We start from the raw sequence: 22,478 nt of genomic DNA, 5'->3' as shown, positions 1-22,478 counted from the left end.
TAAAATATCAAAGTGAACACTGTAAAATATAACTATAATTCTTTAAGAGATTAATTTCATAAAGAATCTGTTATAAATGGAAACTTGGCAATTTATTTAATGAGATTAGCTGGCATTAACGGAGAGTACATTTGTTGACAATAACTAAAATCATATATATATATATATATATATATATATATATATATATATATATATATTATATATATATATATAATATATATATATATATATATATACACATATATTTAATAATATATATACACACACACACACACACAATTATATATATATATATATACATATTTATATTATGTATGTGTATATAGATATATATGGACATAGGCTTGGCTGTGTGGTAAGTAGCTTGCTTCCCAACCACATGGTTCCGGGTTCAGTCCCATTCTGTGGCACCTTGGGCAAGTGTTTCCTACTATAGCCTCGGACTGACCTAAGCCTTGTGAGTGGATTTAGTAGATGGAAACTGGAAGAAGCCCAACTCGTATGTATGTGTGTGTGTGTGTATAGATATCTGTTATCTTTTACTTGTTTCAGTCATTAGACTGTGCCATGCTTTAATAAATTTTTACTCAAATGAATTGATCCTAGTAATTTTTTTTTAAGTCTCATACTTATTCTATTGGTCACGATTGCTGGACAGCTAAGTTACAAGAATGTAAAGACACTAGCACCAATTGTCAAGCAGCGATACGGCACACACACTGACATGCAGATGCACACATGCACACACGCACACACATGCATGCAAACAGCCACACACACATACACACACACACACACATTATGTGTATTAATGCATTGGTATTACTGTAACTTGCAGTCCCCTTGACAAGGGGGTGGGTATAGTAGTGAGGGAGGTGTCTTAGTGCCAATTAATTAAAAAGACAGGATGGTCACTACTGGAATGCTTTCGATCATCAGTCCACTTGGTTAGGGCTGGACCTGGTCCTAAACAATGACCATAAATTGAACAACCTATGAAAGTGAAAGTAGCCAAATTAATAAACAGAGGTGTTGTGTGCAAGAGAGAAGATTGCACTTGTTTGGTCATGTGATGCAAATGGATGAGGACAGCTGCATAAAGATGTGCTGAGCTCTAACTGTGGAGGGTACCTGTGAAAGGGGTAGACCCAGGAAGACGTCAGATGGAGTAGTGAGAGAGGATCATTCCTGCTACCATTCAATAACTAGAGTTGAATTGTTTATGTCCATGTGACTTAGCAGTTCAGAAAACTCTTTTTACTCTTTTACTTATTTCAGTCATTTGGCTTGCCATGCTGAAACACCACCTTTTAGTCAAGCAAATCGACCCCAGGACTTATTCCTTGTAAGCCTTGTACTTATTCTATTGTACTCTTTTGCCAAACCACTAAGTTACAGGGATGTAAACACACCAATATCGGTTGTCAAGCGATGTTGGAGGGACAAACACAGACACACAAACATATACATACACATACATATATATATATATATATATGCATGTATATATATGCATATATATGACAGGCTTCTTTCAGTTTCCGTCTACCAACTCCACTCACAAGGCTTTGGTCGGCCTGAGGCTACAGTAGAAGACACTTTCTAAGGTTCCACGCAGTGGGACTGAACCTGGAACCATGTGGTTAGTAAGCAAGCTAAGGGGTTGATATGTTTATAGATTTTTAAAGGATTTAAATTTTCTATTTACTGTGTTATGTGACCCCTCTAAAGTAAGCTTTTCTGAGTTGATGACAAAGTCTGGTTTGGGTTCCCATTTATTTATTTGTTAGTTTATTTTACTTCCTTTTTTATTGCCAACATAAGTGTGTATATGTGTGTTTATGTGTGTGTGTTGATAAAGGGCATATAGTTTTAGACCTTTCATTTTTCCTATTGAACATGTGGTGTGGCCAGTAATTCCTTGTTATCTTTGTACAGCCCTTATAATCTGTCTTAACGTTGGTTCTTTTGGGTGTCTGGAAAAAATACTTCTTTCTATACTTTTTATTGATTCATTGTGTTTCTGTATAACATATCGATAGAGTATGAATACTTGCTTCATTTCCTTGTTTTCTCAATAGTGATCGGCAATTCTTGCACTTAAACTATGAGCCAGTTCTCCTATATATATTGTGGCATCATCCTTATAGTATTTTCCATATACTTCATATGGTACACTTTATTTCTAGTTTTACAGTTTATCTATTGCTTGTTTATGTACACTCAGTGCAAACTATAATAATAAAATAATAAATACACCCTTTTAAAGCCTAGCCAGGCTCATGGGCCCGATTTCCCAGTTTCTATGGTGTATGTGTTCATGTGTTCCCCAGCTGGATGGGATGCTAGTCCATTGCAGCTTTACTCATTTTTGCCAGCTGAATGGACTGGAACAACGTGAAATGAAGTGTTTTGCTCAAGAACACAACGCGTTGCCCGGTCCAGGAATCGAAACCACAATCTTACAATCATGATGCTGACATCCTAACCACTAAACCATGTGCCTCCACCAGTGCAAACTATACTAATTATATATTAATGACTAAATGAATCTGCTTGTTTTTTTCAACTACTTTGATTTTTATCTATAAACAAAGATACCAATTCATACCTGATCAGTTGTTTACCTGTGTTTATTTTTTTCAATTCATTTATTATGTATCTCATTTCCTGTGTACATAAACTTCAAGCTTGGTGACTCATTCTACCTTACCCTACTTAATCTAATCTCTTCCCTTTTTCCTTCCTTAATGTTCCTAGAAATACACGAATGCAATCAAACATACTTGGCCCTTTTAACCCCATTAGTGAACAGCAAATCTTATCGCTTTGTCATATCTGAAACTCTGATGATCCAGATGAACCTATTCCGTTTCCAAAATGAAACATCTTGCAAGTTATAAGTGAACTTATATATATTATATCAAATGCATGTGTATATGTATGTATATATATGTGTGTGTGTGCATGTGAGCATGTGCGTTTATATGTGTATATATGTGTGTATATATATAGAGAGAGATAGATAGATAGATAGCTGCTGTATATAGATAGATAACTACAATATAGATAAATATATAGATAGATATACAGATATACATAGATATATAGATAGATACTATATAATATATATATAGTATCTATCTCTATATATCTAATATCTATCTAGCTATATAAATACACACACACACATATATACATATATATACACATATAAACACACACACACACACATACATACACGCACACACACACACACATATATATCATCATATCCTCATCACCATTTAAGGTCAACTTTTCCCTGCTTGAATGATTCAGCCAGAATTTATTGAGGCAGGTTTTTCTTTAGTCTGATGCCTTTCCTTTCACCACTCCTCACCTGTTTCCAAGCAAGGTAGTAGTAATAATAATAATAATAATAATAATAATAATATAATAATAATAATAATAATAATAATAATAATATTCATGTAGGACCGGAAATGAAGAACATCACTTGTATTATCAAGATAAGGCAACACAGACACACACACACTCACAGACAATAATCCAGGTCTATAGGAGAGAACGCCATGCAGTGGAACTGAACCTGAAACTACACGGCTGGGAAGCAAGCTTCCTAACCACATAACTACGCCTGCGCTTCTGTAACATAATATCATAATATAATACTTTTCATGTAAGGTGAAGTGAATGACCCATTTTTAAGTAATTATAGGCGTAGGAGTGGCTGTGTGGTAAGTAACTTGCTTACAAACCACATGTTCTGGGTTCAGTCCCACTGCATGGCACCTTGGGCAAGTGTCTCCTACTATAGCCTCAAGCTGAACAAAGCTAAACAAAGCCTTGTGAGTGGATTTGGTAGATGGAAACTGAAAGTATGTATGTGTGTGTGTATATGTTTGTGTGTCTGTGTTTGTCTTCCCACCATCGCTTGACAACTGATGCTGGTGTGTTTACATCCCCATAACTTAAGGGTTCAGCAAAAGAGACCGAGAGAATAGTACTAGGCTTACAAAGAATAAGTCCTGGAGTCAATTTGCTCGATTAAAGGCGGTGCTCCAGCATGGCCATGGTCAAATGACTGAAACAAGTAAAGAGTAAAGTTCAGAATGACAAGTTTTATCAGCTAAAATAATCAGACATGCATCTCACAACTATGTAGGAGAAGTCTCTGTTATCCTACTTTATCGTCATTTAACGTCCGCTTTCCATGCTGGCATGGGTCGGATGGATTGACTGAGGATTGGTGAGCCGTGAGGCTACACCAGGCTCCAGTCTGATTTGGGAAGCTGGATGCCCTTCCTAACACCAACCACTCCAAAAGTGTAGTAGGTGCTTTTTATAGGTCGTTCACTTCACCTTAAATGACAAGAATTACATTATAATAAAAACCCTAGCCTGATCCAACAGGGTGCAAAGCTCAATGATCAGGGAGTCTCTTCTGTTTAAGCTGCTACTTCTGAGGTACTACAGCTCTGGTACTATAAATATGTGATTACAATGTTGCAGGGAAGAATCACTACATGGATTCTTTGAGCCAAACGAACTGGCTTGAGACCTGGGGGTAGACCAAAAATGAGATAGTTGGACAATATCCATAGTCTCTGTTGGTCCTTTTAGGAATCCAGCAGGAAAGTGTAATGATGGCTGCTTTTCATAGGACCCTATGGAGAAGGTGCCTGAGGGTCCAAACCCTCAGCCCCTATGACCATCTTTTGAATAATGGGCAGAGAATGGCACAGGTCAATGGAAATTAATTGACAAAAGATTTTAGATATTTTAGCATTTGGTATCTGATAGATAATGACTAGAAATTAGCTTCTACGTTTATGTTCTAATAGAAACCCTGGGTCTCTGTCAGATATGATGACAAAAAAGTTTCAGTTGATCTGATCAACTGAACAGCCTGCTCGTGATATTGACAGGAAAATGGCTGAGCACTCCATAGACATGTGTATTCTTTATGTTGTTTTCAGGGAGATTCAGCATTAACACAGGATGTGACAAGACTGACCCTTTGAATTACAAGTAGAACTCATTTTTGCCAGTTGAATGAACTGGAACAGTGTGATGTAAAGTATTAAGACTACAATGCACCACCAGGAATTGAACTTATGACTTTACGATCATGAGCTGAATCCCCTAACCATTAAGCCATCCACCTTCATTCTGTGTTGAAAAGAGGAACCTTTATCAACATTTTGACGTCAATATTTTGATAACAGTATTTTGACATTTTGATGACAATATTTTGACATTTTGATGACAGTATTTTGATGAGAACATTTTAATGACAATATTTTGACGACAATATTTTGACAACAATATTTTATATCAAATATTGAAGACAGAGAGCTTCTAACGATGTGAAAAGGGGAAGTTATGTAAACTTTATATATTACCCATTCAGCAGTCAGCATGGAAGAATCTACATAAACTCACATTTCTTTGAGCCGTTCACTTCTTAGGAAGGGCCTTTGAGCCTGAAATACATAAAGATTACTTAACTTCCCCTTTTACCATCATTAGAAGCTCTCCATCTTCATTGCTTGTTATTTTACTTCAATATTTTATTTGCTTCTATGGCAGCTAGCCTGCAGAATCGTTACTGCACCAGACAAAATGCTAAGTGACATTTCTTCTGATTTTACATTCTGAGATCAAATTCCACTGGGGCTAACTTTGCCTTTCATCCATTCGGGGTGCAGTAAAATAAGTGCCAGTTGCACACTGGGGTCATTGTAATCGACTTGACTCCTTCCTCAAATTTGCTACCCTTGTGCCTAAATATGAAACTAGTGTCTTATATGCTTCCGAACTGCATAGAAGTACCCTTAAATTGTTGGGCAATGTGTCACGCTTGAGAAGGCCTGTTGAGTAAAGTGAAATCATTGTTGTGGTTGATGCCTGTGTTCCTTGACTGGCACCCATGCAGGTGGCACGTAAAATGCACCACTCGAGTATGGTTGATGCCAGTGCCACCTGAGTGGCTCCTGTGATGGTGGAACGTAAAAGGTACCATTCGAGCATGGCTGATGCTAGTGCCGGTGGCACATAAAGGGTACCATTTGAGCATGGTCGATGCTAGAGCCGCCTGAGTTACTCCTGTGCTGATGGAATATAAAAAGTACCATTTGAGCATGGTCTATACCAGTGCCACCAGACTGGCCCCTGTGCCAGTGACATGTAAAAAAAGCATCCACTATGCTCTCAGAGTGGTTGGCATTAGGAAGAGCATCCAGCTGCAGAAACATTGCCAGAATAGATTGGAGCCTGGTGCAACCTTCCGGCTTTGCCAGTCCTCAGTCAAACTGTCCAGCTCATAAGCAGATGATGATGGTGAAGATGATGTATGGCTTTTTAGAATAAATATACTGTTTTACTGTAACTATTAATTAGCAGCTCCTCCTTCAGATAGATATACATTTTGAGTGGTTAAAATTACAGAGTAACTATCTAAAAAGAAAAAAAAGGAAGCTATGATAATAGGTGTAGGAGTGGCTGTGTGGTAAGTAGCTTGCTTACCAACCACATGGTTCTGGGTTCAGTCCCGCTGCATGGCACCTTGGGCAAGTGTCTTCTACTATAGTCTCTGGCCACCCAAAGACTTGTGAGTGGGTTTGGTAGACAGAAACTGAAAGAAGCCCATCGTATATATGTATATATACATATATATCTGTGTGTGTATATGTTTGTGTATCTGTGTTTGTCCCTCCAACATCACTTGACAACTGATGCTGGTGTGGTTTATGTCCCCGTAACTTAGTAGTTTGGCAAAAGAGACCAATAGAATAAATACTAGGCTGACAAAGAATAAGTTCTGGGATCGATTTGCTCGACTAAAGGTGGTGCTCTAGCATGGCCACAGTCAAATGACTGAAACAAGTAACAGAGTAAAAGAGAGAGTAACTATCTAAAAAAAAGAAAAGAGCCTATGGTAATATTTTTTGTCACATTAGGAACGCTAATTTATCTTTGGGTGGGAACTGAACTTATCACCAAAGAAAGGAATAAATTCATAAATAAAAACAAGACAAAACCCATTATTTGTTTTAGTTCATTATCTCCCAAGGGTATAACATTGTATTCTTCATAACAGATGATAATGATTTTGAAAACCAGAAATCCAATACCAAATCGAGTTAATTATGCAGAAATAAATTACATTTAATTAGATTTACCAAGTTTTGGCAGAAACTAATGAAAATTACTTGTTTATTGTTTAGTATTTTTTATTTTTTTATTTGTAACAGTCGTTGGTCTGTGGCTACACTGGGGCACTACTCTGAAGGGTTTTGCTCAAAGAATTATTGATTGTTGAACCGTTCTTTTTTGTTGTTTTGAAGCTTGTAACTTATTCTATTGATCGCTTTTAGTTCAACACAAAGTTATGAGAATGTAAACAAACCAACAGCAGTTGTCAAGCAGTGGTGGGGATGAACACAAACACACATACATATAAGTATGCAAGAATATGTGTGTGTGTGTGTATTTATATATAAATGTATATTTTATTGTGTCTGGGGAGGGTCATTCCCTTTTAGTGCCTTATTACTTAACACGCACACACACACACAGAAGTTCGTTTGTGCATTTGTCAACAATTATTGAAAAAGTTGCAAGATACATCGAAAATTTTAGAAAAAATAAATAAGTAAATGAATGGAAATCGAACCTGTGTGTGTGTTAAGTAATTAGTTACTAAGAGAAGAATGACTATCCTCAGACAATAAAATATGCTTCAACACACAAATTCACATGCAAACCAAATACAAAAACAATGTATATATGTATATCTAGCTATCTATATGTGTGTGTGTGTGTGTATGTATATGTATGTATATGATGAGCTTCCTCACAGTTTCCTTCACAAAGGCTATAATAGAAGTCACTTATCCAAGGTGCCATGAAGTAGAACTGAACCAAAATCCATGTGGTTACCAAGCAAGATTTTTTTAACCACAAGTGAATTTAGGACCATATTATTCAACATATAATGTAATATAATTTGATGGAAATTGGTTACTATTTCTAGCAAACAGAGCAACCATATGCAGCTTATTTCATTGTTTGTGGTTTGTTTGATATAAAAAGAAACTTGAACTGATCTAGTTTAGCCTGACCCCAATTTATATTTATCCAGATTAACTAAACCTTTTTATTTCCAACCTGGCTGAAACCACTTCTGGCTCTAAGTACACTAGCTGAATGATAACTAAGTTATTTTACTAAATTCTTTGTTATATTTAAAATTAATTGAAAGAAACACAGAACTGCTCAACAGAAATATGGTAACAAAAGTGTTAAAATATATAATAGAGAAACAATTCTTAACCCTTTTGATAACAACCCAGCTGAAATCATCTCTGGCTCTGAATACAAATGTCTTGTTTTCAAAAGTTTTGATTAAAAATCTTCCACCAAACCTTAGTCACAATTTATGTTCCTAACACTAGCTGAATGATAACTACGTTATTTTACTAAATTCTTTGTTATATTTAAAATTAATTGAAGGAAATAGAGCATCTCAAAATAAATAGAATAATGAAAGGGTTGATATGTTTCAGAGAAGGGGTACAATATCATTCTAGAAATTTTTGTATTGGTACAGGCCTGGTTGTGTGTTAAGAAGTTCATTTCCCAACCACAAGGTTCTGGGTTCAGTCCCATCAGGTGGCACTCTGAACAAGTGTTTTCTACAATAACTTCAGGCTGACAAAAACCTTGTGAGTGGATTTGGTAGATGGAAGCTGAAAGAAGCTCGTCATACATACATACATACATACACGTGTGTTTCTTGTGTCCCCCACAGCCACCTGACAACCGGTGTTGGTGTGTTTACATCCCTGTAACTTTGCAGTTCAGCAAAAGATACCAACAGAATTATTTCCAGACTTAAAAAACGTAAATAAATAAATAATAGGTATTGGAGGTCGATTCATTCAAATAAAAATTCATGAATGCAGTACTCCAGTATGGCCACAGTCAATTGACTGAAACAAGAAAAAGACAGTAAGAGATGAAGTGAAGCGGAAATGATCCAGACCATGAGTAACCTAGAAAATTCTAGAATCTTCTCCGTTGGATTAGATAATCCAAGATGGTCAACTTTAATCTGAAAGCTTATAGATTAGCCTGCAGCATTATCTGCATTGGTTTGAATGGCGTCAATGCACTGCATGAGGCGGCAAAGGAAAAGCTTATTCGCAGCTGAATGGACCTGATTAGCTCATGCTGACAGGCTGAGTAAATTGTATATAGAAACATTAATAGCGACCAACTTTGATGATGGTGTTGATGTTGGTGGTGGTGGAAGTGGAGGTGGGTGATGGTGGTGATGATGATGATGGTGGTGATGGTGGTGGTGGTGGTGGTGGTGGTGACAATGGTGGTGGTGGTGGTGATGGTGGTGGTGGTGATAGTGGTAGCTGTATTAATAATAGTGATGAGATGGTGGAGTGTAATGGTGGTGGGGGGGGGTGAAGTTGATGATGGTGGTAATAAAAACGATGATGTGTGATGATGATGATAATGATGATGACGATGATAATGGTGGTATGGTGGTGAAGTTGTGGTGGCCACAATGGCAGTGATGATATTGCTAATAGTAAAGATGAGGAGGAGGGTGACGGTGGGATGGTATGATGGTGGATGAGGGTGGTGCTGGTGGTGGTGGTGGTGGTGGTGGTATTGATGGTGGTCACGATGGTGGAAGGTGGTGTTGGTGACAATGGCAGTGATGATATTAATAATAACAAAGAGGTGGTGGTGGCAGTGATGATGGGGACGATAAAGATGATGGACATGATAAATTGACTTCTATCTATTTTCTTCCCAATCTTGTGAATATTTATGACTTCAATCATTTGTCAGCAAGCCTTATCTTTCCAATATTCCAATCATCGTTGCAATTCCACATCTTTCTGTCTTTCCTTTCTTTCTTTTTCTTTCTTTCTTTCCATATTTTTTCTTCTTATTCCACTCTCCATTGCCATCCTTCCTTCCTTCCTTTATCTATTTATCAATTTATTTATTTATATTTATTATTTTATTTCTAGATTGTTCCTTGTTGACATTAATATTTCTGAAAATATTCATGACATAGTAGGCGCTGGTCATTCATTTATATGTACAAAAGTGTGTGTGTGTGTGTGTGTGTGTATATATATATATGTATTTATGTATATATGTATACATATACATATATATATGTATGTATCTGTGTGCATGTATATATATATGTGTGTATGTATATGTGTGTGTGTATATATATATATATTTATATGTATGTGTGTGTGTATATGTATATATGTATGAATATGTGTATATATGCATGTGTATATATATATATATATATACATATGTATGTATGTATATATATATATATATATATATATATATATATGTATGCATGTGTATGTATATGTGTGTGTGTATCTATATGTATGTGTGTGTATGTATGTATGTATATATGGGCAAAGATTTATTTGCATGCAAGTACAAGAATGCATTATATAGTTTGTTTCGGACTCTAAATCACTGTGTATGGAGGATATATAAAGGGAAGCTTGATGCTAAAGATGGATGCACACTTTTACAAGTGTTTCTCTGCGTATTTTATGCTAGCAACTTGCTTTCACCAGCAGAAGTGCATGAAATTATTTACCTATGCAACTATCATGGGGGCATGTAAATTTAAAGTGCTAATGTAAGCAGTTGTAATTGATATTTATAGCCTGAAAGGCTACTATATACTGGCTTTTGTGTGTGAAGCTTTGTAATATAATCCAATTAGAAGATTGAAGGAGAGTGGTAAAAAGACAGATGCGTGGGCAAGGTGAAAGGAGACAATGAGAGAGAGAGAGACAGAGACAGAGGGAAAATGGGAAAGAGGGTTTGTACTAATCTATCTTTCTGTCTCTGTCTATCTGTCTGTCTTTATCTCTCTCTCTCTCTCTCTCTCTCTCTCTCCCTATATATATATCATCTTCATCATCATCGTCATTGTTTAATGCCTGCCTTCCATGCTAGCATGGATGGGATGGTTTCACAAAAGCTGTGACCAGGCAAAAGCCTGCACCAAACTTCTGTGACTGTTTTGGCAGGATTTTTACACCTGGATGCCCTTCCTATCACCAACCGCTCATGCAAACACATATTTACATTATAATTTAGGGTATCTAAGAGATACCACCATGCTGGAAATAGGAGTCAAAACTTGACTTTAAAACCACATTAAATATTCATACAGCACCAGGAGAGAAGACAAAGAGACAAAATAAACTAGCAAAAAAATTACTGGATAATTTGTCCTTTTGTCTTCTCTCCTGGTGCTGTATGAACATTTAATGTGGTTTTAGAGTCAAGTTTGCTTTCCAGTCACATGGTTTCAGATTCAATCCCACTGCATGACACCTTGGGCCAACCAAGGCCTTGTAGGTGGATTTGGTAGATGGAAACTGAGTGTACGTATGTTTTTGTGTCTGCTTGTCTTCTTTGCATTGCAAGATTGTTGCAAAGGAATTAACATTTATTTCCAATATTCTGCAAAAGCATGTTTGGATATGAAGAAATACTACCTTGCTTTGAGACAGGTATGGTTTGGTGTCAGTAGTGGGGTCAACTGGCCATAGAAAAATCTACCTCAATAAAGCTCTATCTGACTCAGACAAGCATGAAAACGTGGACATTAAAAGGATGCTTCTTTTGTTGAACTGGAGGACATCACCCACTTCGGATTTTTACAGACTTTGGCCTCCATTCTGTTACATTATTCTTCACACCTAATACATTAATTATGGTTTCTACAGTCAAAGAGGACAAAGACCCTGATTCTCTAACTTTTATTTTCCTTTCTCTTGTTTCAATTTTTACATCAGCCTTCTTCACATTATTTTCTTCCCTTTTTTTTTATCCTGTCTTCTCATCGACCAGTATCCGGCTTTTTAAATACATCTAACATTATGAACTGATCCTGAAAGGTTGCTTGGAGACACACAGCATCTTATATAAATCTGTCAATTTAATGTATCTCAAAACATGAAACTATTAGTAGCGCTTTTGTAATTGTATTCAATAACTGATATATTAAAATTATAATTAAGCATATCTAGGAGATACCACCATGCTAGAGATAGCAGTCAAAACTTGATTCTAAAACCACATCATTTATTCATAAAGCAGAAGGGGAAAAAACAAATGGACAAATAATCTAGCAAAAAAATTATTGGATAATCTCAGATCCGTATTTCTGGCTCTGTATAAAAATATACTTTGCCTCATCAGTGGGACATACACAAATAGTACATAATTACATATATTACATGTTGGCTACTTGAAATGATCGTTATTTAAATAAGGTGTTGAAACCATAATGATATCCATGGGGCAGCTGATGATGGAGGTATGTTGGATTGTTGGAATGGCTGTGGAATAGTATTATAACACTTCCTTTTGATATATCTTTCTACATATATATATATATATAATTCACATGAATGTGCCTGCCTGATAGACATAAGAATTAAAAAACCCCATTAAACCACCAATAACAACAGAAAACAACAGTATTTAGCAAACAAGTATACTAATACCAAGAAATATATAGTATTTTTTACATTTGACAGATATTTGTCCTCATCTTGTTTGTTGCTATCACAACATTTCAACTGATAAATCCTGCAGCCTTCATCAGGGGTTTTGGGGAAATTTTGGACCTGGGATCTCATTCCTAAGGTATTTTTCAATGTTGTTGTTGTTATTATTATCATTATTATTATTATCATTATTATTATTATTTAGGTTACTGCCTGGAATTGAACTCGGAATCTTGGGGTTAGTAACTTGCACTCTTAACCAGTATGCCATGTGCCTATGTGCAATTATGGCATAGTGATTAAGAGCGCAGGCTACTAACTCCAAGATTCCGAGTTCGATTCTAGGCAATGACCTAAATAATAATAATGATAATAACATTAAAAAAATACCTTTGGAACAAGAACCCAGGTTCGAAATTTCCCCAAGACATTTGATGAAGGCTGGAGGGTATATCAGCCAAAATGTTTTGTTAACAACAAACAAGATCAGGACAAATATCTGTCAAATGTAAATAATGTACATAATTCCTCATCTCTTAAATATAGAACTGAAAAATATAGCAATCTACTATAGAGGTATGTGACGGATATTTTTTGATCCGTTTGCCCAAATACTGTTCTTTTCTGTTGTTATTTTCAGTGTTATTATTGGTGGTTTAATGAGGGTTTTAGCTCTTATATCTAGCAGGCAGGTGCATTCGTGTGTCTTTATGATATGAATTTTAATTATCTGGCTATATAAGGCTAATTTAGGTATGCAACCACTTATATTATTATTGCTGTTGCTATCAATTATTTATATTGCCCTTGATAATAATAACAACAATAAGATGAGCTAAAATTCCAACACACCAGGGCAGGGATATGCCCCCCCCACACACACACACAGAGTGGGGATCTCAAGTTGTGATAAGAATGCCCCCAGACCTCTGCAAGCAATTTTGAGAAGAGCAGAATGACAGCTGTGGAAACACCAGAAAAGGAAAGATTCATTGTCATGACCCCTATATAAGTGCACCAAAGCTTGTTGTTTAAGGATTGGTTTTCTGAGCGACTCAGAGGCTAACCATTCTTCTTCATGATCTTCAGACATGAAGAACTGCCACACCACCAGTTCTACACTATTTCCTTTGCATGACACCAAACAAATGCACCAGAATCATTATTATTATATATTAGTGTTCACTCCATTCCTTCATTTTTCCTACCCACTATTCCTGGTGGGGTTGTGGAGGGAGAGTTTTCTAGGCCCCTCCTTCATAAGGTCCTATCAGAAGCAACCATCATTACACTCTCTGACTGGATTGTCAAGTGTGATCAACTGAGACTATGGATACAATCTCGTTCTTGGTTCTATACCAATGTCTCTTGCCTTGAGCCCTAGGGTAGAAGAATCTGTCTTATAATCCTTTACTGTGACATTCTAGTTATATCCCTGAAGTACTGGAGCTGGCTTAGTGGTTAGGGTATTGGGCTCATGATCGTAAGATCGTGGTTTCAATTCCTGGGCCGGGCAATGTATTGTGTTCTTGAGCAAGATACTTCATTTCACATTGCTCTAGTCCACTCAGCTGGCAAAAGGGAGTAACTCTGCGATGCTTCGGTGTCCCATCCTGGTGGGGAATATACACACTTTGGAAACCGGAAAACCTGCCCTTATCTGTCGGCATGACTCAGAAACATAACTTTACCTTATCTAGCACTGGAACTGTGAACTGACAATGTAGACAAATAGCAGTGTCAAGTCGTACATATAATGGCACAAGACAAGGAAATAATTACGAAGAACCAATAAAGAAAGAAGAAAGAAAAGTGTCTGGATTTGGCTTCTGTTTCTAGCAAATGATATAAAATACAGAGAGGTCCTTTCATTTGGCAGCTTTGGTTCAAACAAAATCATTGAAATGAAAAGTGGTAAAGACTTTACTAAATGTTTATGGTTAATGAAACTATTTCTGTATACGAAGCAAATATAATTGAATTTCATTGATAAATGTTGATGGAAAGGTGAAATGTAGCTTGTATTAAATCAACGGCGTTCGTCATTGGAACAAATGTATTTATTGGGTGATTGCTGCCAGTGTTAAACTTGTGTATTCAAAGCAAAAAAAAAAACAAAAGAAAAAAGAAGGAATAAATATATCTGTGAAATAGTGATAATGAAGATGATGATGATGATGATGATGTGTGTGGCAGTGTCTGCATATGAGCTCAGCAAATTGAAATCAGCTATGTTTTCTTTTTAAAGATGAATGCAACATCAATGGGATGGCTTCAGGTGGAATGATGCCAGCTCTTGTATGTACATTGAATTGAAAAGATAGATAATGTCTCAACAGAAAATAAATTCTTTTAATTGTTTCATATATATATATATATATATATATATATATATATATATATACACATACACAAATATATATATATTTATATATACACACACACAAAATATATACAAACACACACACACACACACACACACACACACACACACACATATATACATATATATATATGTATGTGTGTTTATATACTAGGAAAAGAGAATGAGCAAGCAAAACAAATGGTGTCACTTTAAAGCATGTAATTTATAAATTCAGACATAATTATAAAAACATAATTGTAGAATCGCTATAATAAATAAAGAATTTAAAAATACTGTGTAAAATCCCTTACAGTTTTTTCAAGAAGAGCTGACCATATGTCATTGTGCATACATATTACATTAAGTCATTAGACAGAATTTTTGTTGAGGCCAGTATGCTTCGCTGGATGTGCAATATTAGTGTGCATGTTCGACAGAGTGTAAGCATCTTGAGAGAAAAGTTGGGCATTAGAGATATCAGATGCGGTGTGCAAAAGAGATGACTGTGCTGGTATGGTCATGTGATGTGTATGGACAAGGACAGCTGTATAAAAAAAGTGCCGATCTGTAACTGTTGTAGAGGTAGACCCAGGAAGACCTGGGATACAGTGGTGAAGTATGATTTTCGAACTTTGGGCCTCACAGAGGTATTGACTAAGACCTTTGGTACTATGTCGTGCTTGAGAAGAAGACCAATCAAGCCAAGCAAAATTGCAGTCATGGCAGATACTGGTGTCACACAAATAGCACCACTGCCAGTAGCACATTGAGCATCCATTACATTCTTGAAGTGGTTGGTGTTAGGACGGGCATCCAGCCATAGAAACCTTGCCAAATCAGACTGGAGTTTGGTACAGCCTTCCAGCTTGTCCAATGGACATTAAATGATGATGATGATGATAAATACATACATATATATATATATATATATATATATATATATATATAATAAACAGCCAAAAAGAAAAGCTATAATATATGTGTGTGCATATATATATATATATATATATATATATATATATATATATTTATAAAGTTAAAGTGGTAAATGACAGAGAAATAGTTTGGTGAAATTTTATTTAGCCATAATATATTCAAATATCATGACAAATTGTTTCGTAGCTTAAAAACATGAAGATAAATTATATTCTTATATTTAACAATAAATTACTTGACTCCATGTATTGCGACTTAAATATATATCTCTCTCTGTATGTATGTATGTATGTATGTATGTATGTCTATACTTATGTCATGTTCTAATGACACCTATGCTTTGTTCCTTTCAGGGTCCTGTGACAGCTTGGCATCCTGTGAGCAAAAGTGTATCCAATCATATCATGGATACTTATGTGCTTGCAATGAGGGTTACAATCTCAATAGCGATGGATTTTCTTGCACACGTAAGTCCCTTCTTTTATTCCTAAATATCTTTTGTCAGAGCAATTTTCACAATCTACCTCCGTGAAAACACAATTTATTTATAAGAAATGGTATCAAAAGGAAACTTCACTATCTATATGAATAAACTCTATGCTATGTATATCACATGAGAAGGTGTGTAGCTGAGTGCTTAGGGTATTGCACTCGTGATCACAAGATCATGGTTTCATTTCCCAGACCAGGCAGTGTTCTGTGTTCTTGAGCAAAGCATTTCATTTCCCATTGCCCCAGTCCACTTGACTGTAAATAAGTTACTCTGCAATCGTGTGGTATCCCATTTAGGGGCAACGTTGTGATTTTAGTCACAGTATTGACCTAACCATCAAATATTGTTATACACCGCTGGTCACAATGCACTTCCAATTCTGTCTTGGTTGCACCATTCTTTTCCATCTCAACCCAAATTGCTTAACTACAGTGCCTTTCCATCCTCATAGATGCCTTCCTAGTGACTTTTTCTGATCCCTTGGATATCCCTCAGTAACTGCATGAGTTCCCCTGTCATCCGTGACCCTTGTAACATGTCCAACCCAGCAGCATTTGTACTTTCAGCATTTTGCAGTCACATTGTTCACTCTGCTTTGTTCTCAATTTATCTCATGTTGAATAAGCCCTTGTAATAATATTACTTCTCTATGTGGAGGCACAATGGCCCAGTGGTCAGAGCAGTGGACTTGCAGTTGTAGGATCACGGTTTTGATTCCCAGACTGGGCGTTGGGAATGTTTATTGAGTGAAAACACCTAAAGCTCCATGATGTTCTGGCAGGGGGTGGTGGCGAACCCTGCTGTACTCTTTCACCACAACTTTCTCTCACTCTTTCTTCCTGTTTCTGTTGTAGCTGCATTTCAAAGGGCCAGCCTTGTCACACTCTGTGTCACGCTAAATCTCCCCGAGAACTACGTTAAGGGTACAAAAGTCTGTTGCATGCTCAGCCACTTGCACATTAATTTTACAAGCAGAGAAACTTTTTGAACACCCTGTATAAAAAAAAAATTTCTGGCAACACTGCATCTATCCAATGTGTTTAGGAGATCTCACGTCATTTTGAACTACTAAGAATTTGGTTTCTAAGATGTCAACATCCAAAACCTGAAATGAAAAAGTCTCTAGAAAAATCCTTTTGTTTCACATTGAAGATATTAATTTATTTAATTGCATTTGTTTTATCCCTTTTATATTTATAATTGTATTCTCCATATAAATAGATTCAATAAACCTCTTGAATTCAAAGAATCTAGGATTTTCTTCCTTTAAAATGAAGGGAGTAATGTCGGAATAAATAAATATATATTTTGGGGTAATTAGTTAGTTAGTTAGTTAGTTAGTTAATTTTTGGCTCAAAAGCAAATAGCAAGGCCATGTAGGAGGACATGGAGTTAAGTACAGGGTGGTGTTCATGTAAAGAGTTCAGGCCACTTGAGGTCAAGGGAGACTTGAACAAAGCGGTTAAATATGTTCCCTCGCTCTTGATCTTGAGGTTGAGATATATAATGGCCACAGGAGTCCACTGGTTGCCCTACTGATTCTGTTACACAAGTTGAATGAGAGATTCTGCTGGATATCCTCATATTGGTATATAATGAGTGTTTCTGTAACAGCATTTATGGTTGAGTAGACTTGCCATTGAGAAGTAAATACCATCACACTGCTCACTTGACAGACATTTTTGTGCCCTTTTCAGCAAGAGGGCTAATATCTTCCAAATATTTATCATACATACATGCATGCATGCATACATATATGCATGCATGCTTACATACATACATACATATGTATATACATATACCAATCTTAGAGATTAGGCTTCTCAAAACCAGAAAGGAGAAATCTGATTCAAAGACTACAGATCCAATCCATCACTGGAACTGTAAAAATCTGTAAAACTTACCAGAAGTTTATCATTTAAATACATATGAGCATGTCTAGATATGCAATAGTATGCATGAAAATACATACATAAAACATACAAATACATACATACATACATACATACATACATACATACATACATTCAAAAATACCCTTTTGTTAATGTTGAAATTCCAATGAAGGAGCCTTAGATCTAGGTTAAAAACCAGCTCTTTCTCTATTAGCAAGAAATCTTGAAATAGAACTGAAAAATGACATACATACATACATACATACATACATATATGCATGCATGCATACACACATGCATGCATGCATGCACGCACACAAACATATACATACATACATACATACATACATACATGCAAATACAATCTGTAAGTGGAACAGTAAAGGTATGCAAGACTTTTCTCAAGTTTAAAACAACACTATTTTCATTATCTACATTCCAATGATAAAACTGGGTATCTTTGTAAGAAACTAGCTCCTTCTTCAGAGGAAGAATTCAACTAATGAAAAACAGAAGAGAACATTCAGGGACAGTGTTCCATTCTCCCTGCAGATTGCCGTTTTCTTGTGGTTGCACATTGTCAATGGCATTTCTGACTTTCCATCACCTTTCAGATGATTATTTAGTCTCACTGCTTTCTAACTGCATGCTTTCAACAGGTTAGGTCTGCACACATCACCATTCTTCCAAAGTCACAAGACTTTCAGTAGATGGAATGACAAATGAGGTCACTATATGGAGACAGCTATACAAAATCGGATTATGAGTGATAAACGCTTGTACAATACAAGTGTATTCAACCAACAGACTGAAATTTGAATAACATCTATGAGTAGATTATGCATGCACTTAAGTGGCTGCAACCACATGTACAAGTACTTCGTTAATGTTCAGGTACACATGTAATATAGCTTGAAAATTTTCATATTTTATATAGAAAATAATAATTATCCCCGTATTTTTTGCTAAAACTGTAACTATGGATTGACAGAAGCAAAATAAAGAGAAAAATGCACGTTTGCGCTTGCGCAAACACAGACATATGCATAAATGTATGTATTTATGTATTTGCTATGGTTGGATGGCCAAATAAAACATTTTCTGTCTTTGTGTGGAGTCTGAGTATGGCTTGAAATGGATTACTCTTCTATTCATATATCTATTCAAATGGATATTGTAGTTGTGATACCTGTGCCGGTGGCACGTTGGGCCTCACAGAGGAAATGACGAAAGACAGAGACCTCTGAGATATGCTGTGACTGCAAAGACCCGACAAATGAAGTGAGTTCATGGTTTGCAGGATGGCCTGCTGTGCTAATCTTGGATCGTAGAGTGACCTGCTGTGCTTGAGGAGACCTATTGAGTCAAGTACGTCAACACCAACATCAAAATAAAAATCAAATGGAAATTGTATTTGAGATACCCGTGCCGGTGGCACATAAAAAGTACCATCCGAATGTCACTGATGCCAGCACTGCCTGACTGGCATCCGTGTTGGTGACACGTAAAAAGCACTGACCGATTGTGGCCATTTGCCAGTTTCCTCTGGCGCCTGTGCCGGTGGCATGTAAAAAGCACCCACTACACTCTCACAGAGTGGTTGGCGTTATGAAGGGCATCGAGCTGTAGAAACCCTGCCAGATCAGATTGGAACATGGCACAGCCTCCTGGCTTCCCAGACCTCGGTTGAACCGTCCAACCCATGCCAGCATGGAAAACGGATTTTAAACAATGATGATGATATATATATTTCAAGTACTCATGTAATTAAGAATTCAGTTAATGAACAGGAACAATGATATGTCGCTTAGTGGTTAGGGTGTTTGGTTAGTGAGTTTGATTCCTGGTGGTGCACTGTGTCCTTGAGCAAGACTCTTTATTTCACATTGCTCCAGTCCACTCAGCTGGCAAAAATGAGATCTACCTATAATTCAAATAACTAGCCTTGTCACATTCTGTATGTCATGCTGAATCTCCCTGACAACTATATTAAGGGTACGTGTGTCTGTGGAGTACTCAGCCACTTGCATGCTAATTTCACAAGCAGGTTGTTCTATCGATCCAATCAACTGGAAACCAATGGAATACCATTTCTTTTTTGTTTTTAACGAACAGGGTTTCACAAAGGATAATGTTTGTGAAATAAAGATTATGTTGTACCCTGACAATGATGGAACCATTTTGTTACAAAAACAAAAACAAAAAAGATGTGGGTGTTATCATTTACATTTCTCTAAAACAAAGAAAATCAGCCTTTTCTCTTTCTGTAGCATGTAATCTACAACATAAGAGATGTGTTCTTAATAATAGCCAGTTCTCTATGGCCATTGGTTCTTGTTCATACAATGGTCAGCAGCTTCACTGAATCAAATATTGCATCTGGTTAGATCCAAATTAATGGCAGATAATGTCTTTCATAAAAACTTCTCCAAACTCATAAGATCCTATAGATTCTTTCTTATAATTCAAAAGGGGTGGTCTGTGGTACAGTTGGTTTGTTTGGTCACTGTAAAGCATATCCAATTAGAATAATATTTTTTCTCTGCCATAAAAAGCTATGGACTGAATAAGTCTTTGATCTTGCAATTAGTCATTCATTATAATTTTTTTTTTACCTTCTAGAACTTTCAGTTTGATCATAAAGACACATGCTGTCCAGCTTCTATCTGTTCTGTTTGTGGTTTTGTTATCATCAAAGCCTCACTGCTATAGAAAAGAATGGTCTTCAATGTAAACTTTGAAAAAGTAGCATTGTTATTCTATCATTGATTGAACTATTCTAAATGAAGCTTGCATGTTGCTACCTTTGGTGACTGGCATCATGACCACCATCACCACTATCACTATCACCACTGTCACAACCATTATCACCACCACCATCACCACCACCACCATCATCATCACCATCACCTGCATCACCACCATCACCATCACTACCTTTTCCCCCATTTAATTTTCCGTGTGTGGCTCAGGTGGAATTCATTAAGGCAAGTTTTCTATGGTTAGATGCCCATCCTGTGGCTGACACTGATCTGCTTCCAAGCAAGGTGATATTCGCCCCCCCCCCAGCCAATGTTTACACAGGATTTGAATGTCAGTAACATGCGCTTAAGACCATCACATGGTGTCAAGAGTAGAACACGTACCATACACAGACATACAGATACATACACACACACACACACACACACATATATATATATTTATACATATATATGTATATGTTTATGCTCATATGTTTATGTATGTAAATATAATCAAGATTTCATTGAATAAGGTATGCATGTATGTATGTGTGTATGCATGTATGTATATATGTATGTATCTGTGTGTATGTATGTGTCTGTGCATGTAGGTATGTATATATGTATGTATGCATGTATGTGTATGCATGTATGTATATATGTATCTATGTACATGTGTATGTATGTGTATGGGTGTGTGCTTGTATGTATGCATGTGTGTGCATACATGTGCGTGTGTCTCAATAAGGTGAGCTGGCAGAGGCATTAGCATGCCAGACAAAATGCTTAGTAACATTTCATCTGTCTTAAGGTTCTGAGTTCAAATTCTGCTGTAATCAACTTTGCCTCTTATCATTTCAAAGGCTCTAAAATAAGTCCCAGTGAAGCACTGGGGGATCGATATAACTGACTTCCCCTTCCCTTAAAATTTTGGACCTTCTACCTAAAGTAAAAAGGAACATGATTTGGGGTTCAGTCCTACTGCATAGCACCTTGGATTAGTGCCTTCAAATATTACCTCAGACAAACCAAAGTCTTGTCAGTGGATTTGGTAGACAGAAACTGAAAGAATCCTGTCATATATATTGGACTAGCTGTGTAGTAAGAAGCTTGCTTCCCAATCACATGATTCAGGGTTCAGTCCCACTGCGTGGCACCTTGAGCAAGTGTCTTCTACTATAGTCTCAGGCTGACCAAAGCCTTGTGAGTGGATTTGGTGAATGGAAACTGAAAGAAACCTTTTGTGTGTATATATATGTGTGTAGGGGGGGGGGCTGTGTTTGTACTGCCACTATATCTTGTCAACCGATGTTGGTGTGTTTACATCCCCATAACTTAGTAGTTCAGCAACAGAGACTGATAGAATAAGCACTAGGCTTACAAAGAATAAGTCCTGGGGCCAATTTGTTCGATTGAGGTCAGTGTTCCAGCATGGCTGCA

The 22,478-nt window shown here is 36.6% G+C and overlaps 1 protein-coding gene across 1 annotated transcript in view; it reads left to right on the top strand.

Annotated features, from left to right (window-relative positions):
• The window catches only part of LOC115216355 (pikachurin), a 700,561-nt gene that overhangs the window by 284,587 nt on the left and 393,496 nt on the right, over positions 1-22,478 (top strand). Inside the window, exon 2 of the mRNA XM_029785606.2 lies at positions 16,260-16,373. Within this exon, the coding sequence (XP_029641466.1) occupies positions 16,260-16,373 (114 nt within the window). The remainder of the gene's footprint in view (positions 1-16,259; positions 16,374-22,478) is intronic.

This window comes from Octopus sinensis, linkage group LG10 (assembly GCF_006345805.1).
Source record: "Octopus sinensis linkage group LG10, ASM634580v1, whole genome shotgun sequence".
Lineage (NCBI taxonomy): Eukaryota > Metazoa > Mollusca > Cephalopoda > Octopoda > Octopodidae > Octopus > Octopus sinensis.
The sequence above is the reverse complement of the archived record's forward strand: the minus strand, read 5'-3'. Positions and strand labels throughout refer to the sequence as shown.